The 23,855-nt window shown below is 39.6% G+C and overlaps 1 protein-coding gene across 3 annotated transcripts in view; it reads right to left on the bottom strand.

Moving 5' to 3' along the window:
• CFAP95 (cilia and flagella associated protein 95) overlaps positions 1–21,790 on the bottom strand; it is an 80,284-nt gene extending 58,494 nt beyond the window's left edge. For 2 of the 3 annotated variants that reach the window (XM_045562411.1, XM_045562413.1), the window contains exon 1: positions 21,582–21,790. In XM_045562411.1, coding sequence (XP_045418367.1) covers positions 21,582–21,724 — 143 coding nt within the window. In that variant the 5' untranslated portion in view covers positions 21,725–21,790. The remainder of the gene's footprint in view (positions 1–21,581) is intronic. The other variant, XM_045562412.1, reaches the window with a different exon arrangement.
• Between the last annotated feature and the right edge of the window lie 2,065 nt (positions 21,791–23,855).

Here is a 23,855-nt window from a genome sequence, read left to right as displayed (position 1 = left end):
TCGGGATCCCGGACCAACGTGAATATTCTCAGCTTCTCTTCTGGCCTTCTCCTTTCCCTGTCCATGAATTCTTCCTTTACTATGGGACAGGGTGGCCTGGCTATTCTTCTAAATCTATAGGGTTCGTGCTAAAACCCAAGTTTTTGAAATCCAAATGCAAACACTTGGTTCTTTTGTTGCCTGCTCAGTCATTCTTCCCCAAGACAGTAAAACCACAGTACCTCCCTATGAACATGCAAGTGACGGGGAAAGTACCAGTTAACATTTCAATGTATGAGCCCCCCAGCGCCCACCTCTTTATTAGACACTGAAGAAGGCGCAGTGCCCAGGGCTCACAATACTTCTAGGGGCTCACAAGAATATTTTAATTATTTTAAAATCAGAAAAAATATATAATCCAGTTTGGATTATACCTGACTTTATTCCATCACAGTCATGAATTATCATTTTTAACTTTTTTTTTTATATGGAGGAAGGGGTCCATGGAGGTAAAGATACTTAGGGTACCATGAAGGTCGCCACGTGGTCCTGATTACCCTACCATGTATTTTAAATAAGTTTTATTATAACTAAATTCATACAACAGATGCAGATATGTTTCTTTGCTTGTAGCAGCCTTAGATAGCAACCAAAAGCCTAGCATTAAAAACATGAATCAGTAAGGAAGGTGTTTCTTTGTGAAACTGAGCTATTTTTTTTGCTTGTTTGTTTGTTTGTTTGTTTGTTTGTTGAGCTAATGTAATTGACAATTCCTCATGCCTGTCATCTGCCCACAGATGGTGTGCCCTCAGCCTGCCAGGCTCTGACAGATTCACAGCCCAAAACATCTGCTCCTACTTCCGAGAGGTTGCCAGGCTAGCAGAGAGAAATACATATGTTTAAAAATTATAAAATGTATAAAGTATACTATGTGACATATAGTTCAAAATATAATACAAAGTAAATTATAAAATTTGTTTAGTAAATATATGAAATACATATTTACTATATATAAAATATATTAAAATAATTAGACCATTGTAATGGAAATAGTAGGGCAAATTAATTCCCTGACTTTATTATATCATGTCAGGTGGTTGGTCTGTGCTTGAGTTTCCCTGAGATGAACTGAGAATCACACACCGAGGATATAAACGAACCAATGGAGTAAGAGTCTCAAGTGAAAAGTGACATATTAATGAAAGCATATTAATTAATGACAATGTAATGATATTGTTTCTATATACAATGTGCCATAGTTGGGTATTTTTAAATACTTTGTCAAGACTAATTAAGCCTTATAGCATTTTTGTGATACCAAAAAAATATATAAATAATCAAGGTGTAATAATATATATATACTTTATATATCCTCACTTTCCTTACTACCTGCATTTATTTACAGTCACCAATTTGTCATGATTTCTCATTTATTGCAATGAAAAATTCTTTATGAGAAAAGGAATGAATATAATAAAATAAAATTTAGAATGTCTCTAGAGCAGTAACTTTCCAACTCCGATCACAGCCTCCAGTAAGAAAAATGTTACATCTTATTCCAGAATTTGTATAGGTATTTCCATCCATAAAATTGAAACCAAAATTTGGCAAAACAATATTAACCCTCATTTGAATGTGGATACTTTTTATTCTGTTATATTTTATTTTTTTAAATGTGGTTATCAATCCACTAGATTGAGTTCACAAAGCATTCATAAGTTGAGATCACAGTTTAAAAAATATTGCTTTAGACCAGTGGTTCTCAGTCTGGTTGGAGGAGGGAGTCAATTTGTGTCCCCAACCTCCACCCCCACAGACAATGCAGACATTTGGTAGTGTCCTCCTACTGGGGAGGAGAGTGCCACTGGCAGGTAGAGGCCAGGGTAGAGGCTGCTAAACATTCTACAATGTGCAGGACAGGCCCCCACCACAAAGAAATATCCTGCCCACACTGTCAATAGTGCTGAGGTTGAGAAAGTTCTAGAGAACAGCTGCATCCCAGACTGTTAGATCAGTGGTTCCCAAACCTAAGTGTTTCCTGGAGCAGCTGAACTTCCCTCCAAAATGGGTGGGTCCAACTTAAAGCTGTCAACTTTTTGTTTTGACAAGAACATACAAAATAAAATAATTGTCTATTCCCTTTAATAAGAAGACCTCTAACACCAAAAATCAGTAAAAAAAAAACTCACAGTCCTTCAAACTGAATATATTTAGCGATATGAAAAATTTGCTACATTGTCTTTACAGTTTGTCTGTCACTTCAGATTAGTAAAAATGTCATCCTTGATCACCGCTGGTCTAGTCTACAGCCTGTTGTTTGTAAATATTAATTCTCCCAGACGTGAATTTGACAGGAGCTGGTCAGCAGGCAAGTTCAAGGCCAAAGAGACACTTCAGTGTAAGTATTCCGTGCTGCAGACTGAAGGAGGAGCTGTGCCTTTGAGGCCAGGTGTGCAGGTACAGGCTGACGTTCTTGCTGGGTGGAGGGCCCACAGGGCTTCCTGCCAGCAGCCCCAGAACTTTCCTTGGGAGGCAGACTTGCTTCTGCTGAGGACCTTGCTCTGTTAAGCCTGGAGCTGAATGCTATGGCTGTTTCTTTCTATGAGAAATCCTCATGTGACTCATCCTTAATTATAAGCAGATAAAACTTGTTTTCTCTACCCTCTGCGATAAAAATAGTATGATAATTGTTAAACAAAGTTTATGGCAGGCCATTGTTTTGGATTTAACCTCCTGCATTAGGCTCCAGCAGACCAGACCACCCAGAATGGAGTCACTTGTGCTAAGTGCCATGTAATCACACTGAACTTTGAAACAGAGCAGTTTAAAAAACTGAAAACAAACAAACAAACAAAAAAAAAACACAGGAGATTACAGTCTACCTTAGTCAGAGAGCACAATAAGGAAATCCCCTCTGTTCTAATCCTATAAGGAAATAAGGAGAGTAACTTTGAAATGACCAATTGCTTTTTATTATGTTTCTGCTTTCTTCAGCCCTTTTCTGTCCATAGAGCCAACTTCCTTTGCTCAGCTCAATGGAACACTCATTCTATTTCATAGAATGAGGTATTTCCAGATTCTAGAATCGCAAATAAAAGCCAACTAGGTTTTAAACTAAATTTGTTGTAATTTTGTCTTTTGACACTATGAATAGAATTAGGAATGGGGAGAGGGCTGACAGGACAGAATTTGAGCTGTGAACTGTATAAAAAGGAGCTTGGATCTGTGACCTTGTCAAAAATGCTACTTGGTGCCGGGCACAGTGGCTCACGCCTGTAATCCTAGCACTCTGGGAGGCCAAGGGGGGGGGGTGGATCGCTCAAGGTCAGGAGTTCGAGACCAGCCTGAGCAGGGGCAAGACCCCGTCTCTACTAAAAATAGAAAGAAATTATATGGACAACTAAAAATATATATAGAAAAAATTAGCCGGGCATAGTGGCGGATGCCTGTAGTCCCAGCTACTTGGGAGGCTGAGGCAGTAGGATTGCTTAAGCCCAGGAGTTTGAGGTTGCTGTGAGCTAGGCTGACGCCATGGGACTCACTCTAACTTACTCTATCCCAGGCAACAAAGCGAGACTCTGTCTCAAAAAAAAAAAAAAAAAAAAATGCTACTTGGAATGACTTAAAGAGGGTTAAGGTCAACAAAGTCCAGCAGGACAAAGGCCAGCACAAGCAAGTCCCATTCTGGACAAATGCCCGACTTATCCATTTGGTATATGGCTTCTGGCCACCAAACCCTACAATCACCTGAACCGTCTAGATCCTCCTGTTCTTCCTACCCTAGTGTATTCCCAAGCCATGCCTTGTCGAGGAGACCTGCTGAATCTGTTTCTGGGGCCTTTTGAGAGCTTGAGGTTCTCGCCAAAAGAGTTGGGTGGTTCCACACCGAATCGGATCTGTGAGCCTCCTTGGAGTAAACACATGCAATTCCCCAAGTGAGTTGCAGTACTGAACTGCAGGCTCTGAGTCCAGAGCCGAGGGTCAGGCAGGGGCCTGCAGCTCCCTCAGGCTGTCCCAGGCCAGGGGGACACAGCTCCTTGTCAAGGGAGAACAGCATGGGGTTAAGTCATAGGATCCTTCTCACAGGAAAGGAGATCTGGATACACTGCAGGGTTTCTGTGATGATGTGTTTATATGGGGGAAGCAAAGTGAGAGGTTGCAAAGAAACCAGTGTCTTTATCACTGCCCCACCGTTCACATAGTTTTATAATTATGCATTAATGTATCTGCCTTCCCCTTAGACTGAGAGCTTCTTAGACGCAGGGATTATTTTTTATTCATCTTTGTGATCTCAGTGCCTAGCATAGTCTGACACATTGTAAATGCTCATTAAATCCTAAATGATTGATTGATTAAATGAATGTTCTTACATTTTGTTACTGTCACCTTAATATAAATGCTGAAAGCAAAAGCTTTCAAACGTGTCCATAAAAATAAAGAGTATCCCAGCTCAGTCGGCAAAAGCACACATAAAGAAGGAGTGATTATGCATATAGAGATGCTAGTTCTTTGCAATACTAACTTCTCTCCAGAGGAATTATAAATCTACTTGCTGAATGGGAAACTCTCAACATACATATGCATCACACTGATTGCAAAGGGGGTAGAATCTGAGCAATATCTAACATGAGAACAATAAAAGTCTGAGATGAATTCTAGCTTCTGGTTACTTGACAAGAGACACATTTTCTTTGCAGATTTGAAAGATGTTTCAAATGTTTAGTTAAGATTCCAGATGGCAGAATATATTAATTTTAAATTTTGGAATTATTAATGTAGTTCACAACTACACTGTCAGCTATTGTATTTTCTGTTATGAATCTAGCCCAAATGAGAAGAGAAAGTTACCTTTTCTATTAGGTTTTATAATCATCCACTCTCTGGGACTTTAAAAGAAAATTGCCCTTGAGAGGCAGCTATATTCCCTAACACATTAGAAGCATAAAACCAAGAGAACCAAAGACTGCAAAGAGATACCTGACAATCCTCTTTAAATATTTCATGGGCAAATGATTTACATACCAAGGTAGCGTTGTTTAGTGGCATATCCATCAAACTGACAAATGAAGACTTTTAGATGTATTTTCAGAATTATAAAGAAAATCTTATGCTCTTGGGGAAAAGGGTGACACTTCAGACTTATGAAGAGGGACTTTGTTTTTCAAAGTGTCTCACAGTGTATGTGATTTGTGCATCTATAACCATGAAACCACAAAATTTGAGGCTTAACTGTACTCAGAAGAAAACCATTTGATGGAGACAGCTAAGTGAAATAATTTTCTTCATTCAGCATATATTGAGTGGCACATAAATAAGACCAATCATTATTATGACTTTTATTCACAGAAAATCTTGAAAAACAGGGGGCCCTTTGGAGAATATTGATAGGATACAAAAAGGAATATAGCAGTCAGAGGCGTTGTCTATCTTAAACAGTTTATATGTTAAATAAATGTTGTTAGTCTGATTAACTGCTAAACACATGACTTTGAAAACACCTGAAGACACATACGTTAAGTAGAGTGATCCTGTAATTGATTATCCCACCTGGGACACTTTTAGAGCTAAATAAAGTGCTAAGTACTTTATTTAAACAGAACTGTCATGGTTAAACCAAGATGAGGACATTCTGTTACCCTGTGTTTAGAAAACTGGATCTCAGTTATCTTCAAATCCTATGATACTTCTTAGGGTTTCTTTGATCCTCCCCTCCAGAAACAGCTTGTATTGGCTGGTTAAAGATACTCTGAGTGGTGGACAAAAGAGAGGGAGCTTTTTAAGTGTATTATACATTAGCAATTACTATAGTCCAAAAGACATGTTGACAATCTATCTAGCATAGAATGGCACGGAGATGGGTCTGCCTCCCTCCAAAATGAAAAGCAAACAGACATCTGATTATCTGTGTAAGTTCCTATCTCTATAGTCTTAATATTAGTGGCTTAAATGATTTGAATTAATTACTTAGAATAGCATCAACAGATTATATTATGTGAGTTTAAGGCCCGTTTTAATGCACATTTCTGTGTTTCCATGAGCTACGCATATTAAGTAGATAATACAAGGTTCTTTGGTTTCAGAACAATTTGTTTCATTTACATTAGAAACAATAATAAGGTTTTCTTCATGAATAGAATCTAGAATTAAAACAGACTTCCATTCTAAACATAGTTACACAAATGCACATTTTTCCCTTTTCTTTCTAGAAATCATTCAAGAGCAGCAAAGGACATGGAAAACTTAAGAGCAAAAAATGGAAAGATTAAAAGCAAGCTAAATTTTTGGCAAAACCAGAAGTCATAATCCCCAGATTATATCATGTACAAGGGCCACCAAAAGTGGCCAAGTTCCAGTGGAGGCCAAGTGGGGAAGAAGCACACACAAGAGGCCATGGCAAGAAGGTTCAGTGCTGAGGTTGCCCAGAGGTGGGACCTCTCAGAGTACCAACCAAATTACATTTCCTGTGGTTGTGCAGATAAACTTTTTCACTGAAAACAAAGGAAAATGTTAGATAAAACATATTTTATAAATGACAATACATTAAAAGTATTTAAGAACTGAAAATCCAGTGGAGAGTTTCTAGGCCAATTTTTGGGTAAAAGCCTAGAGCCAGAGTGGTAAGCAAAATTTCAAAATACCAAACCCTCACATGCCCTCAGGGTGTTTGCCAATATTGTACATGAGCAATGGTTTCGGGCTAAAGGTTCAATGACTTCAGGGATAGAGGGACAAAAGTCTAGCCCCAAAGCCCATCTTAGGACAGGAATTTTACAAGAAAATCTTGTAAAATTGTGGTAGACATTGTGCTCACAACTTCTTCTTTCCTGGGAGTACAAGAGGTTAAAATGCCCAGCCCTTGCAGTTAGTTCTGACCAATAAAATAAATACAAGCAGAAATATGTATCACTTCTGGGCTAAAACAGTGAAAGCTCTTGTACAATTATCAATTCTCTCTTCCCCTGCCAAAGCAAGGAATGACTTTCCGGAGGATGGAGCCCTAATCAGCCTGAGTCCCAGAATATCTATATGGAGGGAGGAGCGCCCACTCCCCACCAGAAACCTATAGCAGACTTTGTGTGAGCAGGAAATAAACCTTTGTGTGATAAGCCACTGTGATTTGGGGGCCATTTGATATCACAGATGAAGCCTAGCTTAGTCTAACACAGAAATTAGTATCAGAAGTGAGGTGGGTACTGTTGTAACAAAAATCTAAAATATATGGCATTGGCTAAAAGCCAGTCAGAATAGGAAACTGGAAAAGCCAAACATTTAATAGGCACAGTAAATGAGGCATCAGATCATGTACCTAGTGAGACTGGAAAAGAGATTGGAAAGCAGTTTGTTAGTTCTGCGTATGAATCAATATTGGCTATTTTTGTCAGGGTATTTATAAAAGAGAATGAGATGAATTCAGGAAATAATTGGCTGATTTGCAAGAAGAAATTAAAGGGAAATCAGAAATTCCAGAAATTTGAGGACTTGAAATGTTAGAAGAGCCAATAACTTTTAGATACCAAACAGTAAGATAGAAAACTGAGAAAAACGTTTTTTGAGACAAAGGTGTATTAAAGCTTAGCTTTGCAACAAAGTCCATCCTGTTGTCAAACTCTCCCAGTAAATTAAGTTGCATTAGAACAGTCAAAAGACAAGATTATAACAAATTGTAAGACTTAATTGGCTTTTATTTGCAATTCTAGAATCAGGCAACACCTCACTCTAGGAAATAGAATGAGCTGAGCACAGGAGCTTGGCTTTATAAGCAGAAAAGGGCTGGAAAAAAAAAGCAGAAACTGAAAACAAAAAGTGGATTGGTCATTTCAAAAGTTCCTTTCCTTACAGGGTTAAAACAGAGGCAACTTCCTTAATACACTGATTCAGGTTGACTGGAATCTCCTGTTTAAAAAAAAAAAAAAAAAAAATTGGTCCATTTCAAAGTTCAGTGGCACTTAGCACACGCGACTCCATTCTGGGTGGTTTGGTCTTCTGGGGCCTGGTGCAGCAGGCTAGTCCAAAACAATGGTCTCTCATAAACTTTAACTGAGCAAATTTCTGATTAAGAAAATGGCCAAACAGAAAATCCCAGGGTTTCTGATTTGTGTAACCAGAGCAGTCTCAAAGTGACATTCAAGGCGTTTTAAGGAGAAAAAGTAAAGAAATATAGCAAATCTGAGAATTTTGTCTGGAAGGAATTGAGTGTGAGGTTACTAGCAGTAGGAACTAACTGGATACAAACAAATAAGAAACTTGGTTTTTGAAAGTTATACTTCCAATTAAGCCAGGAGTCTGCATTTTTAAATCCTTCAACTGTTCAATAGTGAAAATATCCTTTGGTTCCCAAACATCTGGGAACAGGAACTGAACCAATTGAGCTGAACACAGAAGGACATAGGCTACAAAACCACAGCAGGTAAGGCCAAGGAGAATAATGGGAAAGAAAAGATCACACACAGGGCAGAGCTGAGGACCAGACAGAGCAATGGGAAAGGGAAGCTGCTCCCAGCAGGCAGAATCAGGGCCCAATTAAAGAATCTTCCTGACACCAGTGTAGGGCTCCCTACCAATGTTTGCTTGTCAGGATTTAAGAATGACTGTGGCAATATGACAGCTCTGTCACTACCATCCTTCTTCTTTCAGAGCAGGTGTGCTCATTACAGTCATCCTGTCCCAGTCCCACCACTGTGTAATTGACCCTTGAACAACACGGTTTGAACGGTGCAGGTCCACTTATATGTGGATTTTTTCAATAAAATTACACCGAGTGTACCTGTCTTTCCTGCCTCCCCTTCCACCTCCTCCACTTCTCCTGCTTCTGCCACTCCTGAGACAGCAAGACCAACCCCTCTTCTTCCTCCTCCTCCTCCTCCTCCTCAGCCTCCTCATCACAAAGACAATGCGTATGAAGACCTTTATGATGATCCACTTGCACTTAATGATAAGAAATACATTTTCTCTTTCTTATGATTTTCTTAATTTTCTTTTCTCTAGATTACTTCATTGTGAGAATACAGTATACAATATCCATATACAAAATACATGTTAATTGAGTGTTATCAGTAAGACTTCTGATCAACAGTAGGCTATTACTAGTTAAGTTTTGGGGGGAGTTGAAAGTTATATGTGGAGTTTTGACTATGCAGGGTGCTGGCAATCCAACCCCTACATTGTTCAAGGATCAACTGTATATTGGGTATGTGGGGAGGGACAGATATTTTGTCTTTTTGCTTTATGGGAACCACAGCTAGACTTGGTAGAGAAACTATGGGGCATAACATGAGCAGATCCTGGACTTTTGACCTGTGACTAGATAGAATTTGGTCATTTTCCTTGGGAAGTGGGTGAACATAGACTGCATGTGGAAAGACGAGTGAAAGCAATATTTAATGACCTGCCTAAAGAATACAACTTCAAGTGTGCATTAGACTTTCATAAAAATTTTAAAAAATACTTGATATATTGGAAAATATAAATGATAGTCTCTGACCACCATGCACTAAAACTGGAAATTAATAACACCTTTTAAAAGATCCTTTTCCAATCTGGAAATATTTAAACACTTTGTCAAACAACTCTTGAGAAAGATCAGTGAAACTTAAATTGCTAATTTCTCAAAAATACGGTCAAATCAAAACACACCACTTATAAGAATCCATAGGATATAGTTAAAGCAGTACATAGGGAAACCTTTAAAGCTTTAAGTACTTATATCACTAAACATGAAACAAGGAAAACAAATAAATGAAATATCTAATTCAAAAACATAGAAAAAGAACAAGCAAACCAAAAGAAACCAGAATGGTAGAGTAATTCAAGATAAAAGCAGAATTAATTGAGTTAGAAAATAGGAAAAGAGTAGAACCAAGAAATAAATGAGTAAGTAAACAAAATAGACAAACTCCTACCTAACAAATCAAGAAAAAGGGCAGGGAGATACAAACAACATAGAGGGATGTAATACAATGCAATTTATTAAGCAACAAAAAGAAATGAAATACTGATAAAAGCTACAACACAGATGAACCCTGAAAACATTATGTAATTCACAAAGAACCATACATTATATGATTCCATTTATGTGAAATGTCCAGAACAGGCAAATCTACAGAGACAGAAAATTGATTAGTGGGTGCCTAGGGCTCAAGGGCTGCAGGCTGGGAGAAGTTTGGGAGTAAGAGCCCAGGGAGCAGGATTTATTTTGGGGGGTAATAAAACATTCTATAATAGGTTGTGGCGATGGATGCACAACTCTGTGAATACTAAAAGTCACTGAATTATGTACACTTTAAAAGGATGATTTCTATGGCATGTGAATTATATCTTAGTAAAGTTGTTAAAAAAGGATATAACCATCAAAATAGGAGAAAACATTTTAAATGATTAAAGACTACTTTCCATAACTCTATGCAAATATATTTGGAAAGAGGATGACATATATAGCTTTCTAAGAAAAACCATTTCCCAAAATTGCCCCTAGTAGTGGCAAGAAGTCTAAACAGACAATTTCTAAGGAAGAAATAGAGAAAGTTGTCAAAGAGCAAAGAGTTATCCCTCAAGTTATCTCTACTAGGCCCAGATGGTTTTATAGTGAGAAAAAAAAATTCTTATTTCTGGCCGGGCGCGGTGGCTCACGCCTGTAATCCTAGCTCTGGGAGGCCGAAGCGGGTGGATCGCTCGAGGTCAGGAGTTCGAGACCAGCCTGAGCAAGAGTGAGACCCCGTCTCTACTAAAAATAGAAAGAAATTATCTGGCCAACTAAAAATATATATACAAAAAAATTAGCCGGGCATGGTGGCTCATGCCTGTAGTCCCAGCTACTCGGGAGGCTGAGGCAGTAGGATCGCTTAAGCCCAGGAGTTTGAGGTTGCTGTGAGCTAGGCTGATGCCACGGCACTCACTCTAGCCCGGGTAACAAAGTGAGACTCTGTCTCAAAAAAAAAAAAAAAAAAAAAAAAAATTCTTATTTCTGCCTGAATGTCTAGCAGGACATTTGACATGCCTTGTCCTGCTCATCTGTCAGAGCTACATGGGCAGGTGCTGGGGCAGACTAAGACCTGTCACACTGCATTCACCACGCTGGCTTTGACATAAGTAGAACCACCCAGAGGTAGCCTTTCCAAATTACTTACGTTTATTATAAGATTCTTTGACATTCAAAGAAAAATCTCAAATAAAAAATCACGCAATCTATCCAGACTAAACATTTTTAATAATTCAGACAAAACATACTTGCTTGTTTGAGGGCTGGGTGGGAGGTCACAGCATCCTCACCTCTAGGAGACTGCCCGTGATGGCTCACTGGTTGCTTTATGGGCATGCAGCCCTACAGGGAGAGCAGGTGCCACTAAGTTCTGAAAGCTCAGGATGCTTGTATAATGAGTAGGGAATGCCCTTTCTGTGACTGGATTTATTAGGGGTGTCACTGTCCACATCTTTCTATGAATGGCCATATGCAACCTAGCTAACCTTAATATATCCACACTAGACACATGTTAGCTCTGCTGTTCTCACCCATCTGGCTGTAGGTTTATGGATATGTAAATTAGGCATCATATAGATAGATGGATAAATGCTGTTAAGATATTATGGCCACCCTTAGGACTGAGTCACAATTATTACAGTCACACACCCTACATCATGAGATACCAGCCATTATGCAACAAAAAATGCCCACGTTTCCAAAGACTCTTGCGGGAGTGGTAGTACTGCCCTTAGTTGAAAACTAGTGTCCCATATTTAAGTTCACCTTGTGAATCCTAGAGGCTAAGTGAGCCTCCTCTTGAAAATTTTCCTGGTCCACTAGGCCTAAGCTAAATGTTCCTTCTGGATGCTTCCAGAGTAGGCTGCTTACCCCTAATCATAGTACACATCATGTGTTGTAATTGCCCGGTACCCCTTCCCACTCCTCTCACAGTAACCTCTGACCTCCGAAAGGCAAGGAGGATGTCTTCGTCACTGTCAAACACCCAGCCCAGCAGAGTGCCTGCAACATAGCAATCACTCAATAAGTATATTTTTAATGAATGCCATTCAAAAAAGAGCTCCTTACCTAGAAAGAAGATAAGGAGAAAAAAAGTGATTTTTTTAAAGCTTATTTAATGCTTCTGTTTCCTTGCTGAGCAATTCAGAGTTTTTTCCAAGTGTTTAAAAAATTGTGACAAGTCATTTAGTTTTATATTTTAATTCCAAAATACTCTTCCTGTCATTTTCTATAAAAGGAAGCTAAATTCTTTGCAATGAAATTTACTTTGCAATAAATAAATGGCATTATGTTAATTCTTCCATTTTCATTGAACCTGGAACAATCTGATTGGAGATCTAATAGCTTACCAAAAAATATTACCATGTTTCTGCCAATTAATTATCTTTGTTAATGCATCACAACTTAGTTAAATCAAAATAAAGAAAATACAGCCTGTAATCCTAGCATTCTGGGAGGCCGAGGTGGGAGGCTTGCTTGAGGTCTGAGTTCAAGATCAGCCTGAGCACCAGTGAGACCTCATTTCTATGAGAAATAGAAAAAATCAGCCAGGCTTGGTGGTGCACACCTGTAGTCTGAACTACTTGGGAGGCTGAGGCAGGAGGATCACTTAAGCCCAGAAGTTTGAGGTTACAGTGAGCTATAATGCACTCTACCTGGGGCAACAGAGCAAGACCCTGTCTCAACAAAACAAAACAAAACAAAAAATCCCATAGTGTGACTAATAACAATTAAAATATAATTATATTTCCAAATGAAATAAAGGAAACAGAGTAAAGATTAGTGTCCATCAAAAACAGTAACATAGTACTCAAATTTATTCATAACTAACTTTTTCAAAGCACTGCAAAGATATGTACACCTAATTTCTATGTAATATTTCTGGTTTTTCTGCCCATCTAAGGTCAATTTTTAAAAACTGAATTAGGTAGGTGCAGGTTGGCAGGAAAGGGGGAGTTTAAAGTCAAAATAACATCAAATGCAGGAAATCTCCAATGTATTAATGAGTTATGTTCTAAATTTTTGCTATAAAACTGGGTGTTCAGAATGTGGAATTCCTTCTCCACTGCATTAGCTCTCTCTAGGACTGCCAGCCAGCACTCCTTTCTCCTGGGAATGTTTACCTTGCTCCATGGCTCTTGGAGAGCTGCCATGTTTCCCTTTGACTTTGCCCAGTCAGATGGCCCCAAACAGATACTTGGCCCCAAGGATAGACATCTGACCTGGAATGTTTTAATTCAGAACTGGAAATACCTTAAAGTCAATCTTTCTTTGTGGGATGAAGATGTAAGGTATAATTCCAGAAGTGCAGCTACAGTTTCCCATAGTCTTCCATGATAAGATGAAGCAAACCCACAAAGAGGAGAGAAGAGAAAAGCAGCAAGACCTGGTACCATTTGCATCCCTTGTTCCAGCTGTTCCTAAGGTCCAGCTCTACCCCTGCCCTTCTTATCTGGTAATCAACCACCCAGCAATATCATGAGTTAATTCATTTTGTTTGCTTGGGCTAACGCAAGCTGGGTGTCTGTTACTTGCAACCAAAAGAGTTCTTTCTGACCAGTACACCCAGAAGATGGTACCAATGGGGATGGGTTCCCAGGGAAACTCAGAGAAGTTTATCTAACAACACTAGTTCTAGTTCTATGAAAACCCTGAACCCTCAGTTTGGGTATCTCGGTGTGAAGCTCTCCTTATCAAAGTATCACTAAATCCCACATTCTTCTAACTTCTCCCTCAACCCCAACATACTTACCTAGAACGAGATTGCCAGTGAGGTGAAAGAAAGAAAGCTGGGTGAAAAAGTACTTGAGACTATCTGTGAGAGGAAAGACTACAGCAGCATTACAACAAGGAGGGGCCTCTGGTGGCTCCCATGGCCCAATCAGGAGAGGTTCAGAAGGGTAGGGGGTTGGCTTGAGGCAGAATACTGGTATACAGCAATGATCTTTCCTAATCCAGTGTGCCCACGTGGGGAGATGCCTGCTCTGTGTATTCTGCCTTACCAGGGGGCATCTTGCACCCAAAACTGTTTTATTTTTGTAAATGCCAGTGGAGCAAACCTTTAACGAAAGGTCATGGCACAACAATTCTATAACCATGGGTTTTCAGAAAAAGCACTTGATTAAAATTTCAGAAAAGAGAATAGCAATGAAAGGAAAATGTAGTTAAGGCAAAAGGAGGAGGGTCTCCTGGACTTTGTCTTGAAAAAATAGAAAATAAGGTGCTTCCCCCTCAGAACTACTACATTCAAAAGCATTTGTAGGTATTGTGCGTATGTTGAGGAATAAGAACGTAGGACTAGATTTAAAATAACCGTGGCGTAGGATCTACCATTATAGAACACAGACAAGAATGAAAGGGTGGTTAAACCAAATGAATGTGAATAGCATTGTCCTTTTTACCCAGCATAAACTAGCAATTAAAAAGATATTTTTAAAAGACTCATAATAAACTATGAAGGGTGACTCAGACTCAGAAAGAGACGCAGTATATTGTGTCTAAATTCTGATCATTTAGAGAATATTTGCTTCAGAGGGAAAGCTGTAGAAAATGATATCAAAATTTTATGCAATTTTACTTTATTCTTATTATGACAATAGTTTATGTTTATTACATAACATGTAGAATTAGCAAAGGGGGGAAAAAAAGATAAGTAATTCACCCAGTAATAAATATCTCATGTTGCATGGTGACTACCTTTTCAGTCTCTTTTCAATAAATATAGACACATATTTTTAACCGGAGGGAATTCCAGTGCATGCTGCTTTTTTAAAAACTTAATATAATAAGATTATATTTTCAAAGATTAATCTTTGTACTTTTTTGTCCTGAACCCCCCTTTAAAATAACCTAATAACTTTTGCTCTGATAAATCAGAGACATGCACATTTCCCTTGGGAAGAATGAGGACTGTTTCACCAGAAATCTGAAGAAAAACAAAGCATTGCTGATTAACTTCCGACTGACAAAATGAAATCTTTGAGTCCTGAGTGAGATATCTGTCTCAAAACCAGGCATTGTTGGAAAATAAGTGGTCTTCTAAATTCCTTAAGCTTCTATCAACAATGAGAACCAGAAGATCCCAATGACACCACAGGGAGGGTGACTTTATAATTTATCTTCTGAAGAAGGGCACTTTAGAAAGTGAAAGAGGGGCTTTTGATAAGTATCAGACCAATAGGAATAAACTGTCCCAGGCAAACCAGGGCATACACTCACCCTCTCTACAGGGCATTTAGATGGAAGCTCGCTTGAGTGTCACTGGGCCAGCTGCAGGCCACCCTGTTGAGGGACGATGTGCCCCTACCACTGTGGCTGTGGGGTGACCAGCCTAAGTCAGGGACTGGGCGGGGGACGACCTTGACACAGGGATCTACAAGAACCAAAGTGGGACTGAGTCTGTAGGCAGAGACATGAGTCCTCAACAAACCAACAGGATTAGGCACAAATGCACCAGCAGCAGGCACAGCGGTTGGACCAGGATGAGGTGGGCAAGAACAAGGACTCACACATAGATCTAGAGGCCTCCTTCCCCCAGCCCCATCAAAACACCACATAACCTCAGTCCCCCATACGCATACAGACGGCACTCGGGGAAGGAGAAGGTGGAGAAGGAAGGTCTCAGAAAGGGTAAGTGCTGTTCTGAAAGAGACTATTTTAAACTCAAAGACTCAAAGAGGCAGAGATAAGCTTTAATTGGCATGTTTGAATTTTTCTCCAGTAACCAGCAGTTGAAAAGTTATGAGGATCAGTTTTAGAAAATAAATTTTATATATGCATCTGAGTTGTATGAAAATTTTTAATTCTGCTACCCACTAGCTAGTGAATATATTTCCATGTCCTTAGTCTACTGTTACATCATCCTAAATGCCCACATGACATTATAATTTGGAATTTTTTTAAGCATGAGTTAAAAATATCTCTTTAAAGTGCACGTATCATTTGTCCCTACATTAACTCAAAATCTCCTGTCAGTCCCTGTTGGTATATCATGCACTGCAACTAGGAACAGCACAAGTTTAGCTCCCATTTTAAAATTCTACATCATTTGAACAGAAGTCTAATGGGTTATACTCCTCCAAGCTCTCTTATGTAGAGACCAAACGTGCTTCCATGTTGTCGTGTTGCACTGAGGTCATGGCTGCAAAAGTCAGCCCTGATTTTTATTATGGATTTGTGCCACACTCTAGTCTTTTACCTCAAGGCCTCATGAATGTAAAAATAAAGGGTCCCAGCCTGCAGTGCCTTTGGGGTTTTTGTCTGTGTTCTTTCTACCTGCTCATTTGTTCACTTATTTGTTAAACAGTAATTAAGCACCTACTGTATTCTTATTCTTTGTCCCAAGGCTTGCCTTCTTCCTTTCTCACTACTGACCAAAAAAGCCCCTTTAAAGCTTCTTCCCTCCCCTCTTCAAATTCTATGCTGTGTGCATGGAAACCACATAACCAGACTTGTTTTAAATGTGCCCAAATTGACAATTAACAAGCTTTCAATTCAAGGCCTGAGCCTATCTTAAAAGTAGATGGATGAAGGCTTGATGGAAAGGAAGCCCTTGTGAATTTCAGCAAAGGGGCAGTATACAGCGTGGTTACCAAGGGTTTTTTTTTTTTTCTTTGCATTTTTATCCTAGTTCTTGAACGTGTGTTGAAGATATAAGGTGGGATTGCTAGCTAGGAAAGAGCTACATAACTCTAGCTTGGTCCTCAGTGATATATGAGTGACTCTAAATCCTTTGAGGTTAAAAATTAAACCCAAGAAAATCTTAATACAGGAAGAATGATACAGCAAATTAGAAAATTCAGACATTGTGTTTTCTATTTAATTACAGTAATGATATTCTGGTGCTTTGGAACTGGTTTCTTCTCTGACTGTGGCATACCTTAAATACATGTGAACCCCCTGTCCAGATAGCCTAAGAGGGTGGAGGGCTGAAGAACTTCATGGAAAGATTAGCTTTTTTCTTTGATTCTAATTCTAATTTATGACTCCTGCCCAAATGATTTTGTGTAAAAATCTTTAAAATCATAGAGTTTCCTGCCCCACAATTACCACTATACTTTATTTTTCCCCCCTTTTTTCCCTTTATCTTTCTGGTTTCTTCCTAGGGCAAGGGTGGAGGGTGGAGGGGGTGGGGAGTAAAACTCCCAGGCTCTTTAATTTGGGGCTTAGGCAGGAAAGAAAAAGTAATTAAAATCACAAACACATAAAATTAACCTGAGTCCTTAAAACTAAGTGTCACCATAGAGACCAGAGCAGGAACTGTCTCCATGGAGATCCATATGAATTTTTTTTTGCTTTAAATTATTACCATTTGTTACCAGATGTCAATTTGACCAAGGAAAAGATGAGAATGAATGAATGAATATAAGAATTAACCTCACATAAGAGAATTTATTAAAAGCCAGTCTAAATTGTTCTGGTTCTTAGTATTCCATTATTCTAGTAGTGAGAAGATAACCTTAAGAAAAAAAATCTCCCCTCAACTCAGAATTTCTAATGAAATCATCTGATGATATGGGTCCATAAATGCTACAGGGATGAGTAGGGAAAGATAATTTCTACAAGAGGCATCTCTCACTCAGAAGCATCAAGGTGTGATGAGGGTGACATGCCACTCTAGCTTCAAGGAAGAGATGGCTGTCTGGCAATGTCTTACCCCTGTAATGGACCAGGGATATCCCCTAACAACCATTCTGGTATATTACTTTATCGTGTCTACTATACAAAACTGTTTTTAATATGAGTAGTGAGGTCAGACTTGTGTCATGTGCCAGACAAAGGAAAACACTGGAAAAATCCAAACATTTGAACTATATGATCAGAGGTAAATCAGAATTTCCCCCAGTTACCGATTTTATTTTGCACCTATAGGTACCGTCACTTAATTGATCAAATATTCAATTGGAGAGCCACACAGATGGTATATTTATAGATACTAATATATATTTATAGATATTCAATTAAATAAGAAATCACTAATAAAAGATATTAAAATTTGATGAAAATTTTAATGTATCATAAAGTAAGCCAACAGAAAACTAACAATTATGACCAAAATGCATAAAAACAAAATAATCAATGATATCATCCATTTAGACATTTACGCAATCTGAATCTTATGCAGCTTTTTAGGTCAGAGATCTTGGTGACTGGTTGAGTATGGGAGAAAAACAAGGATGCCAGCTTGGGAGTCAGCTCAGAAAACGCTAGTATTTCTCACATTTTACAGCTGGTTCTTGTTATTTTCATGTTCTGTAAATTTGCCACAATTAGCAAATTAGCAAATACTAAGTCATTGCTCCTAGAGGAAATACAGGGTTATGTTCCCATGAGTCTCAGGTCACAAAATTTTTGTCAACCAATCAATATATTGCCTTATTTTATATGTGCTTCTCTTTAAAGACATCTTATTTAATATATATTGTTGATTCATTAACATTGAATTCACCGCCAACAGTACTATGATTTATACCTGAATGAAACTTTTCTAGTATACGTATTTTCTCTGTAAGGCATGTCACAACCTTCTGGCACTTGGCATGATGCTTGGGGGCGATTTTAACAATAATATCATTGATACAAAGCACAAACATGCAAACACCACAGCAAGGACGCTTGTTTATAGCACGAGAGCTGAATCAAAAGGTAGAGTGTTACTTTGACCTCAATTGAGAATGTGCACTTTGGGCGACTCAAATTTTTTTGCCCTTTTTGCTGCCCTGCACATGTCTGTGAATGACCACAAAAGTGTCTCACATATCGATTCTGAGTTACAAATAAATTTTAGCAAGTAGGTGAATTTACAAATTCAGAATCCACAAATAATGAGGGCCAACTGTATTTGTCAACTATAGAGAACTATTTCTATTTCCTGTGCTGCTTCTTCCTATTCCACTGCCTGTTCTCTTTTGTCCACCTCTGAAGCACCTATTCTTAGTTCAAAACCCCACTCAGGAAACCACACACACACACACACACACACACACACACACACACTAACCACCTCACCTCCTGTTACCTTTTCTTCTTTTTTTTTTTTTTTTTTTTTTTTGAGACAGAGTCTCGCTCTGTTGCCCGGGCTAGAGTGAGTGCCGTGGCATCAGCCTGGCTCACAGCAACCTCAGACTCCTGGGCTTAAGCGATCCTACTGCCTCAGCCTCCCGAGTAGCTGGGACTACAGGCATGAGCCACCATGCCCGGCTAATTTTTTGTATATATATTTTTAGTTGGCCAGATAATTTCTTTCTATTTTTAGTAGAGACGGGGTCTCACTCTTGCTCAGGCTGGTCTCGAACTCCTGACCTCAAGCAATCCACCCGCCTCGGCCTCCCAGAGCTAGGATTACAGGCGTGAGCCACCGCGCCCGGCCTACCTTTTCTTCTTATAATCATCTCTATTTTGCACAAATCAGATTATACTGAATTTATTGACATTATTATTCTCTTCTACTGGCCTGTGTAATTCCTTGATGTCAATGACCATGTCCTAATATATACAGATAACTTCTACTGTGCTTACTATGTGCCAGGCTATATGTTAAAGGGTGATTCACATACTATATCTCATTTAATATTGCAATAATCCTATCATCCCCATTTTACAGTTTCAGAAACAGAGACACAGACCAATCAAGTCACTTGCCACAGCACATAGCAGCAGACTTGGAATTCAGTCCTAGAGCCCAAGCTTTTAACCACTATGTGTACTAAATAAATAGTATTAGCTACTATATATTATTGACCGCATACCATTTTCTGGGAATCATGCTAAATGCTTTACACAAATTACCTCATCAAAGCTGTTTTTTTAATCTCTGTGTCCCCAACATGTAGCGAAGTGCATGAGACAAAAATGTTTGTTGAGTCGAGTCTTCTTGCTCCCAAACCTTCCTTCTAAAACCAGTGGTACGAGAACCCCCTATGTTTTCAGCTATGGCTGCAGTGACTTACAGTGTTCCACTGCCCTTTTCTCCTCACCAGGTCCCTCACCTCCTCATTTATGTTCTTCTGTGGTTTTGCTATGGATGTCTATGATGTTCACAAGGTACTTTTCAAAGCAATGGTAGTGCAGAAGAGAGCAGACACACTGCCCCTTTGCAAAGGGTTTTTTTCTTTAACAATAACTTCTAGTGGTGATTTATATTATGACACAAATCCCTATGGAGTGACAGAGCCATAGAAGAGCTAAGTGTTTTTCTTGAGGGCCATGAGCTAAAAGAGGATTTTCTGTTTCCCAGTGTAGCTTTGGATTCCTAATCTATATAACTTCTCACACTGAGTTCAAAGTAGACAGAGTCTGTTTTAAGGAAGCAAAAGTAGGAAAATAATCCGGTGGGAAAGTGGAGAATAGGCTTTAGAAAGTTTGCAAGACATAAACTGCAGGTCTCACAGACATTACATGTACAAATGGGACCAAGTAGGGCTTAGCCTTAGGTCTAGAGTCAAAATCATTCATTTGCTTTCAAAAGCAAAAGTATAAAGTAAACAAGATTTGTGACTTCCTCTCATTTCTTTCTTTCTTCCCACTCAAATATTCCAAATACCCCAAAAGTAATTATTGTAAACTGTATAGCCACGGAAGTTAACCCAAAGGAAAGAATTCTAGCTGCTCTAAAAGTCTCCACTTTTCTCCCAGTTATATGTCATGGTGTTGCTATTGGTCACTGTGATATTTAATAAAAGAAGAAAATATCTAAGTGAATTCCAAGCCCAAGACCTAAAGCACAGGTAGTAAACCAAATGCTTCCAGAGCTACGAGTGAAGTCACTCGAGGGAGAACAGGACTCATGTTAAGGAGCAGCCAGTGCTCAGCTCGGGTACATTCATAGTTACCAGAACGAATAAAATCCTCTCTTTCCAAGCCTTTCAACTTTTCAAGAGAAGACACAAACCTGGATTTTTATGTAAATCTCCTAGTTTTAAATGCTGCCAACTAATTAAAAAACGTAAACACAGCACACACCAAACTATGTCTGTGGTTCTTACCATATGGGAGATGCCAGTTTGCATCCTAGTGAGCAGCCCAGTGGATACTTAGGGACCTCTTTCAAATCACTGGGTGTGCACCCCTCTCCCCAAGAAATGGCAACTCTGAAAGCTGGTCCTCTGAGCAGACACCTCCCTCCTGCTGTGCCCCTGGCCTCCAGATGCCTTTTATGAAGTCCTTGTCTCCATCTGAGAGACATGATTTCCAGGCCTCTGAAAACACCTCCAACAACTCTCCCTGCATGGATGATCTGAAACCCCAGATGGCCGGGGACTTGGCTGTAGCAGGTCCCTGTGTGTGTTAGGGAGCTGCTCCTGGAGGGCTCTCCTATCGCCTCCTGGTTGCTCCAATTCTCACTCCCACCCTCTCCATCTCCTTCCACATTCTCTGTTTCCCTTCCTTTTCTTTTCTCTCTTCTCCCCCATCCCGCTTCTCTCTCGTTTCATCTTTTTTTTTGTCACCTCTTTCATCTCTTTTCCTTTCTTTCTCTACTCTTCTCTCCCTCTTTTCTCAGTCTCCTCTTCTGTTTCCTCTTTCCTCTCCACTCCTGTCCCCTTTCTAGTACTATCCTTTCCTTTCCTTTTCCCACCCCTCCTCCTCCCCTCTCTCCCCTAGCACCGGGAAGCGAGGGGAGCTCGCTCACCAGGAATACACCAACACGGGCTTCGAGTATTTCTTGTGGTGGGAGCGGAGGGTCAGGGAGCCCTTGCGCTCCAGCAAGTCCGTGGGTCCAATCTCCAAGCAGTATTGATTACTGTCGCACCAGTCCTGGTAGGAGCTGTCCATGGCTGCCTTCGAGGGACAGACCTCAGAGGATTTCCCTCTGCACCTGTCCTGCCCCGCTGGACCGCAAGTACCAAGATTCGGCGTCCCTCATCTCCTAAGCAACCTGGGGCGGGGTCTACGAAGGGGGTGTGGTCAATGGAGGGGCGGAGCCCTCTGACCTAACACCCCTGGTTTCCAGACGGTGCGGTTACTGATAGAAAACTACATTTCCCAGACGGCGGAGGCCGGGCTGCAGGGATGGTGGAAGGAGGAACTGCACCCTGGGAGCTGTGGTCTCACCTGCCCATCAGCCTACTCCTGGGAGCGCTGGGTGGGTTGCTCTAAGGCAAAGTCCCTGAGTCCAGAGTGGGTCTGGTCGTGCTGCCCTTGCAGAAGTTCTTTTTACAATCATCGGTTGTCACCACACTTTCTGCTTGTCACCACACCTTCTGCTTACAGTTACTTAAGTTTGACTAAAAGGGAGCATGAGAACATCCCTCTTAACTCCCAAATTATATCATTTCTGTACAGCTTTCCTACCTGAGAAAGAGAAGCAGAATGATTCAGCCAATCAGCTAAAAAATTTGAGGATCCAAAAACCTGGTTCCAATTTCAGCTGCTCTCTCAACCTTTCTGAGCATTCGTTTCTTCCTCTGAAAAACGAAAGAGGGAATGGGACCGCGGAGAGGGGTGGACATGGGAATCGGAAGTCCCTTCAGGCTGTGGCCCCAAAAGTCTGTACCTCTAGGTACCGTTTAGGGCTCCGGGCATTCAGCTGCCCAAGACTTGTCAAGTTCTCCTCATTGAAACTTTTGATATTTTGTGACAACACAAGGTCATCACATTATTGTGCCTTGTATTATGCGTGGAAAGGAGATTTCAAAAAGATTATGGCATCGCCTTCAAGAAGTTATTGGATAGTTGTGTTATAGAAGGCAAGGTGCTTATTTCATTTTTGACTTTCCAAGAAAAGAGTATTTAACACATCTGAATTCTCCTTCCCAACCTCAGTTGAGTACCTAAAGGGCACGAATGGACTTATTGCTATCACTCACTCTTACCCAGCATAGTGCTGAGTACCTGGCATCTTTTCAGAATGTTGAATGAATGTTATATTCCATTGCCTTACATTTACCAGGGCTTCCATAAATTCCAGAAGTGTCTTACTTTAACAAGACTGCATGTACTCAAATATTCAAACTTAAAAACAGGCAAATTAAGAGATAATTCACATTACATATAGATTCTCTGGTTTATGAAAGATTTATTATAGTGCTCCTGTAAATAGTGAGATGCTCTGCTGGGTCAGATTTCCCAAATTTGATACACACAACAACTAAGTGCTTTTCTGTGGCCTGTGGTGCACAGTGTGGGTGCCTGTGGTATGCGAAGCTCCCTATTTTACTGAAAGCAACAGTTAAACCATGTTATTTAAAACCAAATAAATAGTCCACTGTCACCAGCTAAGTGCTAATAGAGTGCTGACTGCTATTTTAGCCCTTTCTTCTTGAAGGAATGCAAGAAAATCTAAATTAACTTTAAAAGGGTAAATTACATCCATGTCAAGCTCAATTCTGTCCAATCAAAGCATAGCATATTGCTGTTACTCCAAAAATATTATCATCATTACTATCGTCTGTTTGTGTGTTTATTTTACATATGCTTAAAGTGGTGGTAACATAATATGTGTGCAACTAATAATGTCAGGTCTCTGCAGCTGATTTGACTCAAAGATGGAAGCTGCTTAGAGCCAAGCTCCTTCCATAGAGCAGGAGTGCTACAGAGATTTAAAAACTTTTCAGCACATCAAGTAGCAGTAATTTAAGAAAACAAGCAAAAACAAACAGAGCTTGTTATTTTAGAGTTCTTTAAGCCAAGCTGATGGCCTATTTGAGTTTGTGAATATGCTTTTTGTTATACTCGCTTTCTTTTTTGTACCAACTTTATAAGCTTTATTGTCTTCTGTGTCTATTAAATACATTTCAACACCCTTGTTCTAGGATTTAGGAGATTAATTCTCTGATATCCTCAAGTTCAGAAGCATTCCATTCTCTTTATATACACCACTACATTCTGTAGAATTTTTGGCTTCTTAATTCTTTATTGATCAAATAGGAATAGAACAGCACTTATTACAGAAGGTTTTTGTGAG

Source organism: Lemur catta, chromosome 10 (assembly GCF_020740605.2).
Source record: "Lemur catta isolate mLemCat1 chromosome 10, mLemCat1.pri, whole genome shotgun sequence".
NCBI lineage: Eukaryota > Metazoa > Chordata > Mammalia > Primates > Lemuridae > Lemur > Lemur catta.
Note: the sequence above shows the minus strand (reverse complement) of the source record. Positions and strands in the feature narration are given on the sequence as shown.